The sequence below is a fragment of the Atta colombica genome, unplaced genomic scaffold (assembly GCF_001594045.1).
Source record: "Atta colombica isolate Treedump-2 unplaced genomic scaffold, Acol1.0 scaffold311, whole genome shotgun sequence".
Lineage (NCBI taxonomy): Eukaryota > Metazoa > Arthropoda > Insecta > Hymenoptera > Formicidae > Atta > Atta colombica.
The window spans coordinates 322,124-330,549 of record NW_017259417.1 but is presented as its reverse complement, the minus strand read 5'-3'; the positions used below and the strand labels follow the sequence as shown (position 1 = coordinate 330,549).

Below are 8,426 nucleotides of genomic sequence, written 5' to 3'. Positions count from 1 at the left end.
AGATAAGTATATATATATATATTAAATATATATATAATAAAAACATTCATAAAAAATATCTGTCTTTCTTTACGTTGACCAGAAGACTACATTGTTTTGTATGCGTTTCCGTTACTGACTGCTTCGGCGAGATTAGTTTCGTCCTTCACGGCCGATTGTTTGTGCTTTTTCCGTACCAACCCTAGATGGGGTGAAAGTAGTATCGCGATCAAACCGAATAAATGCGGGAGCAGGTACAAATACCTAATAATAAAGAAAAAGTAATGCGTTAATCAAAGTTGGGCTTGATAATTGAGGACATATCCTTCGATTCAAAATTCAAATTTTCGATGTCAAAGAATACATCCCTACAATTCTAGTTAACAATGAGTGGCTTACAGGTACACTTTGATACTTGGTACAAATTCTAATAATATAAAGCTGAATGTCATGTAGGCCATTAGAATTTTCGTCGTAATAAACGTTAAGACATCATAAAAAATCTTCTTTCGTTGAGATTCTAGGAACATCGGCCGGATGTAGCGACGGACCTATTGCAAGAATATAGAAGATTGAAAATCAACATTCCTTTCGTTCACAATCCTTAATATGCAGCACAACAGTTTAAATCTACTAACTGAACGTGCCGCTACAGTGAAGAACGCTGCACTTGCGAATGTGAGATAATAGCCAGGATAAAAACCATGCCATAAAGCGGACAAAGCGTACGTATATATCACTTTGTTACGACCAGCTCGTTCGTACATGATCGATCGTAGCCATAAATTTGTACCCTTGTTCCAGCTGTCGATGCTATCCTTAAGATTAAGCGATGTCTGCAAATTGATTAAACAGTAAACTGCAAGAATAATTTTAGATAAACATCCATCATGTAATGGCAATAAGAAGACAAATTCGAGTGTTTCATTCTTCTATAACATTTTAAGTTATATTTTAAAATTTTAATTACGTTAGAATCTCGTAATAGCGCACAATTCTGAACTTAATAATAAGGTTGTTCCCTTCGCTAAACTTCACTAAATCATTAAAGGCCCTATCAAAGATTGCTATTAATCTATACTCATACATTATTCACGTACATAATAAAGGAAAGAATTTATGCGCTAATTTAAAGTTTACTATTACGAGTATACTTTTATTTATACATTGTAAACAGTACACATATCGCACCTCAAACTTAAAAACATCGACGTTCGAAACTAAGTCCCAGCGGGCTTTGCCTCGTTCATCATAACCGTTGAATCCAAAGCCAGAATTGTTACATATGGCATCGGCGAACAACCATGCGTGGTAGTATTTGAAACGCGCGAGCATAGTCGTCAGCATTAAGTACAATAATTTGTAAAACATATTTGTCTTCTCCAGGAATTCGTCATCTAAAAGAAAAATAAAATCATTAATTACGATGATATGTACTATAAGTGACAAGGTTGAAGATGAAGGATTCAAACAAACCTTTTACATACTGTATCGGAAAGATCGGGATAAATGTGATGAATATAATGGCGCATACTAAACTTGCCGCGACTTTCTTCACAACAACCAGAGTGGGTGATGGCTCCAGAATAATCTCCTTCTCTTGGCTACTTTTATCATAGAATCCCTAAAACAATATAAAATATCTAATAACAATAGTATTATTAAAGAATAAATGTTTTTTAAATTTGTATTATTATATATAAATAGCAACTGTTTGCTAAATTGACAACCCTATAGTTTACACAATATTACATTATAAAATAATCAATTTTTATCTCAAGATAAAAGATATCAATTCTAAAAGATTTTTAACAGGCATTTTAAGGTTTTATATTAGTGTTCTTACGGCTAAAGATTTAGCACCAGGCAAGTGATGTCCATGTATGAAATCGATATAATCACGGTAGAATATCACTGGACCAGCCATTAAGGCTTGAAAATGAAAGATGTAGCTAAAGTATTCCAAAGTAGTTGGCATCTTCCTGTAAAGTTAAGAGATTTATTAAGAGATTTTTTGTGGTAACATACACAATAAAATTGAATATTTCTCCATTTGCGTCGCTTTATTAACAATTCATTTGTATTAATAAATTTTTTCAGATTGGAACTTAAATATCATCTTCTGTTCTAAAAAATATTAATTATTGCGATTTTAGATATAAATGTATGAATAAACTTATAACTATTTATAAGTAAAAATACATTTTACTAATAATAAATATGATTTATAACATTTTGATGGCCGCTGTCGAGATTAGTCAACAATTGGCATCACATGATTTCGCGATTCTATATTTTAAATTCACATTTTAGTTCTTTTTTTGTTTTGTGGTTACATTCTTAATGTTTTAATCAATCTGAAATAATATTTTATTATATTCAAATCGCTTATTTTTAACTTTTAATAATTTATATTTTATATTTGTAAAATATTCTAAAAAATATTTCGAAAATTATATAAAATTATATAAAATTAAAATATTAATTCAAGAAATTAATAAATTAGGGGAGACTGAGATCGGTAGTAGTTTTCGAATAATGATTTTAAAAAAAGTAAAAGGATATAAAATTTTTTGAAATACTATGTATGCTATAATATGCGGTCATCAAAGTGATAAATAATGATTTTAACATCACAAAACAATTACTAGGATTGTTAATCATGTTCATGATGTTTCTTGATATAAATAACAACGCGCATGGGATAGAAGAGAATTTCACCTTTGCTGATCGTAAAGCTTCTTTTCATGAATTTTTTTTAAGAAAATCTATTATATAGAGAAAAACGCAAATTTTTGTATAAAATTATGTAAATGTTTAAACAGTAAAAAAATTTTTTAATTAGATAAAATGTATTTTATTTCTCCAACTGGTGATTGAATTAGGGATCATCTGCAAAACACGTCTCCATGACAGAAGTAATGCAGCCTCTGTAAATCATGTGAAATCAAAATTCATTCCGTTTTTATTAATTACACAAATGTCGCTATAGCATGAACTAAAATTGTGTCAATTGTCCAAAATTTGTAAAAATGATGGCATTAAAACAAAATTATATTTTTTTCCTCTAAAAATTAGATACTTTTTTAATAACAAATCGAATGTTTGTTGTAAAATCATAATTCTAGTTCATGTGCAAAAATATTACGATCGAGAAAAAAAAGGATCGATATGCTAATTCGTTTTTAATTATCAGTTGATTGATCGTCAACTTGAAAAACATTTCAAGAAAACGCGTTTTGAAGTTTTAGTTTGATTTTTTTCGTGTATAATAAAAGTTTCAGTGCTTTAATTAATAACTTACGGTTATTTTATAACAGGACTATATAATAATTCTTCCTCCTCTTTATAAAATTCGTTTTTTGTCAATCTCTTCAATCGCTGAATTGTTCTGGCTTCTTTTGACGTGTTACGATTTATCATGCGCTGTCCGTTTTTTTTTGTTGGCAAATATCTTTGCTATTTGTTTAAAACGAATCCTTAAGATGTTTATTATTCTTAATAAGCTTACAAAACTATTGTTAAAAGTGCATGTTGCCCAAAATGCTGCGATAGATATAATTTTTCGTCCAGAAAAAAATGTGTTTCAGCGTGTAGCCAGAAAATTCTGTCATAACTTTTGTTTGTGTATCCTCTGAGACATCGCGTTAACGAATCACGTTGGAAAGATCCTCACAAATGGCACATTGTACTTCAGAAGATGGAGGTGGATCGTAATTATAATCCTGAAGCGTGCCATTAGTGGTGCTCCGCAATACGCTAACTGCACCAAGAATCTAACCCCAGCGGAGAGAATGTGGATTATTCGTCAATTGATCTTAGGACATGTAATCCATAACATGTAACATATTGCATTTTACGTGTTCTGTAAAGAGTAAAGATTCTGTGTTATGTAGTATTGCTAATCCGTAATGAGTAGTCGATCTTTAATCCGTTAATTTTGCTCTTTCTTTTCCATCAATACCTTGTACGATTATTTTATGTTTCTCAATCTACTTCCCGTACGCTTTTGAACATGTAAAATGCATTCCTTTTTTTTTACCAATAATTCGTCTCCACATGGATTTTCATTGAGTAAACTTTGACAGTCTTTCTATCTCCGTCATCTATATAATTTTTGTATTTAACGCCATATAAATCTTGAGATGTTAGAACTATTTCGATAATGCCATCAACTTCCATTTTTCCAGCGCTTTCTGAGTGATTGATAGTGTACTCTTTTTTATATCCTTCTTGCCACAATAACTTTTCTATAGAATCATCATTTTCTCAAAGTGAACAAAAGATTTGACTACAATATCCAGCACCTTATTTGTATACTTTCCAATCATGGTAGTGACAAATAAGGATGAAAAGTTTCTCTCTTTTACTCCATCACCAGATACAGTTGATATCATGTATCATCATCAGATACAATTAAGGCTCATTTCCTGCTCTTACATTTTCTTCGATTTCTTATTTTGCAGCGTTTTTTACACTGAGATCATGCACAGTTTGTACAGTATAAATATAATATTAGCCATAGCAAAATAATACATATGCGTAATAAAATCTGTACATAAATCCACAAGATCGCAAAATATATTTAAGCCAATGCTCAAAACACACATGACAAATATTATGCGTCGATTAATTTCAAATGATCGATCATTAATAAGAAGGCAAAAAGCAATAGTTCCTGTTCTGCAGCTACATCTGATGACTAATTAAAATCCTAAACCTATTTTTCTAGTCTTACTAAAACAAACTTCTTTTTTGCAATATCTGCACACCAGTATTTCAGTTAATTTAGTAAAAATCGATAAAAAATTAATAAAACAATAACTTTGCAACATCCACTTGCATTATCATTAGATTCTTTCAATTTTTTTGCTGATGTACTGGCAAATTCTGTTTCAAATTCGCTTAAATATCGATTTCCATGAAAATATCATTTCTTTCTTTATGTATAGAACGATTACTGTCAGAAAATTTCTTTTCACGGAACATTTTGAAACATACAACCGACGATAAAAACCGAGATTCGAACAGATTTAATTTTCTACCTGTTTCTAGTATATGTAATAGTAAGTCTTTTTCTGGATCAATAGAAACTCTCAAAGAATAAATTGCAATCGATATTTATCGGTTTTTTTCTAAAATATGAACTGAATAACATTTACAAGTGTTGCTGCACTAGTAAGCGCTTGGAGCTCTTATGTACTCCGTGTGCTCTTATGTATTTGAGTTCGTGACTCCGTTAATATTGTGAATTTAAAAAATTAAGTAGTAAAATTCTTTTACAGGAATATTCTACACATATGTAGGAATAAAAATAAGCAAAAAAAATCGATTTTTTGACTGCAAAGGTGAAATCCCCTTTAAAAGAACACATGCACTCACTGTATAGCCTGATGACGCTGCATTGGTGTCAAATCCTCTTCGCATCGCGTTAGTCCATCGTGAATGCTGAATGCTAGACTAGTTACTTTTTGCGTTATGACCATGAGAGGCCCTGAAACGAATATTCATATGTTACAAAAATAATGCATGAGAATAATGATGAGATTTATCGTCTTATCGCCGAAACATTTGCGAACGAAACGTATTGGCGTGTGCATAATAGCAAGACATAATAAATGCTCATACATGTACTGCTTAATAATCAATATCATACTATGAATGTGACTATAAAACATCGTTCATAAAAAATAAGGAAAATATTCTTATAGGATGAATACGAAAGATTTAAGCGCACAAAATTGATATGTAAAATGACATTTGTCTACTTAGAAGAATTTAAATAAACAGCACAAAAAGAAGGCGTGAAACTTACATAATCGCAGGCAGTAAGAACTGACAACATCGCGAAGATGTTATTATTACTTTAATAACACGGTCATGCTTAAGAGAGTATAAAATGCTACTGCAATCGCATTGCATTTAAAGAAATTATTGAATTAATTAAATACAAAATTGAATTAATTAAATACAAAATTATAGATGTAATTATGAAAAATTGTACAAAAAATCTATAGCTTTTTCTAAAATTATTAATTTTTTAATATTAATTTATATAATATACAGGGTTTGGAAAATAATGATAAATCTTTTGCATAGGGGCAGAATGGATTAAACTGAGAAGAAAAGTCCTCTACCATTTTGCAATTTTCGTAATAGTTAACAAGATATTACAATAATTGCTAAAAATTGCTGAAAATTGGTCTTCAATAATTTTTTACTCAAATACTGTCAACTTTACAGAGAAACTGCGAAACAAAAATTGTTTATTTTCTTCTTATAGAACTCTAAAAATTTTTTCAGAATTTTTTCAGAATATCGCATTTTCATGTTGGTAAAAATGAGAAAATGCAGTATTAAAAAATTGACTGATAACAAAATTCTGAAAAAATTCGTAGAGTTCTATGAGAAGAAAATAAATAATTTTCGTCTTTTGCAGTTTTTCTGTAAAGATAAATGAATTCTTCTGTCAAAACAAATATATAGATATATAGATCGATACTAGCACTGACAAAACAGTTGCAACTGAAAGAGTTCTTGAATGATAAATAACTTAAAACGGATTTTTATGTATCAAATGCTTACCAATATTGCATTAATTCCTTGTCAATATCGAATTGACACAAGATGAAGATTCATAAAATCTCAAAAAATATTATATAATAAAATATAATTTAATTACTCTAATTCTAATCATATAGTTAGTTTAACACTAAATTAAATATTATTTAGGCAAGCAATAGAGATGAAAAAAAAATTATAAATTGGAATTTCTGTAAATGCACATATTTAGTATTTCGAGTTACATTTTCGTATTACAATTTTTATTCTGTTCTAGAATACGTGAAAATGCCGTTCGTTATAAGACACTCTATGTGTATGTGTGTGTATGTGTGTGTTTATTTATTTAAATATATATATTTAAAATAAGGAATGCTTTTATGCAATTATGAAAAATTGGAAATTATATGAAAGAATTATCTTCTTCAAACAAGCCGAGTGAAATCGTGAGTTGAACGTACCAGTGATGTCGAGCGTGTACGAGCCATAATCGTAGATCTGCCGGTGAAAGTGAATGCACGATAAATAGATTAACGCAATTGCGAGGACGACCCTGAAACACATTCAGATGCACATGTCAAGTTCGTGCGGCCATCGTCTTTACTCGCGTGATTTTGCTCGCTAGCTCAAACGTGGTTAATTTGACAATAAGCACGCGATTTATTACGTCATAAATGCAAACGGTCGCGTTAAGTGCACTTTACACTACGAATAGATGAATCATTGTTATCAATGATATGCGCACAATCTTTCCTTGTTGGCTTTAGGAGAAGGAGAAATTTACGATATAAGCAAAATGATAATTATTTCAGAATTATGCATAATTCATCTTGAGAATACATTATTTGATAAAACGCACAAAGCTGATTATCCGACATTTTACAATAAAAAAAAGAATTATAGCTGTTATATCTAATAGGAGTTGCCATGATTGACTAGAGTACTGATATAGTATTTTTAATACATACTAAAGACCTACAATTTATATTCATCTCACCTCTGCATATTCCGAGGATTTTGTGTGCGCATTGCTACGTAACATAATGCGGGAAGACTAGCGAGATGGATTGCCTGTCTGAAAAAGAACATTAAATATATTCTAAATATAGATAAATGAATTCTTCTGTCAAAACAAATATATAGACCGATACTAGCATTGACAAAACAGTTGCAACTGAAAGAGTTCTTGAATGATAAATAACTTAAACCGGAGTTTTTATGTATCAAATGCTTATCAATATTTTGTGTTAATTCCTTGTCAATATCGAATTGACACAAGGTGAAGACTCATAAAATCTCAGAAAATATTATATAAAAATATAATTTAATTACTCTAATTCTAATCATATAGTTAGTCTAACACTAACTAAATATTATTTAGGCAAGCAATAGAGATGAAAAAAAAATTATAAATTGGAATTTCTGTAAATAACACATATTTAGTATTTCGAGTTACAATACATTTTTCAACAAGCAAAAATTCATATACATTACTTTTATATGAATGGATAGAATGTAAGCTTACCTGCCAAAGCAAAAATATCCAAGAGCAAGGCCAATAGTAAGGCCATAAACATGTTTGGCAGCGGGGGTAGTAGCGATGGGATTCAGAGATGATCTCAATAATGTGGCTAATATGAGGGCTGTGAATTGCGTCAAGACAAAATTTACCTGTACAAACAGAAGAAATAGATTCATTAAATCTATTTTTATTAAAACTCTTGCTTCATTTATCATATAATACAATAAACAGAAGTGTGAATTTTATTAGTTTGAATCGCGTCCATTGTAATATGATTAAATTATATGTCTTGTATGCAAAAAATACCAAGTGCAAGATATTTGTTTTGAGAGATGTTTATTATTTTTTTGCACTATCACAAGAA

General features: G+C 30.0%; 1 protein-coding gene across 1 annotated transcript in view; it reads right to left on the bottom strand.

Moving 5' to 3' along the window:
* Window positions 1–67: 67 nt before the first annotated feature.
* The window catches only part of LOC108690319 (lysophospholipid acyltransferase 2), a 16,641-nt gene continuing 8,282 nt past the window's right edge, over window positions 68–8,426 (bottom strand). Inside the window, exons 2-11 of the mRNA XM_018197548.1 lie at window positions 8,066–8,211; window positions 7,538–7,615; window positions 7,002–7,093; window positions 5,362–5,473; window positions 1,826–1,961; window positions 1,456–1,603; window positions 1,171–1,376; window positions 618–815; window positions 379–530; window positions 68–243 (exon numbers count right to left, since the gene is read on the bottom strand). Coding sequence (XP_018053037.1) covers window positions 87–243; window positions 379–530; window positions 618–815; window positions 1,171–1,376; window positions 1,456–1,603; window positions 1,826–1,961; window positions 5,362–5,473; window positions 7,002–7,093; window positions 7,538–7,615; window positions 8,066–8,211 — 1,425 coding nt within the window. The 3' untranslated portion in view covers window positions 68–86. The remainder of the gene's footprint in view (window positions 244–378; window positions 531–617; window positions 816–1,170; window positions 1,377–1,455; window positions 1,604–1,825; window positions 1,962–5,361; window positions 5,474–7,001; window positions 7,094–7,537; window positions 7,616–8,065; window positions 8,212–8,426) is intronic.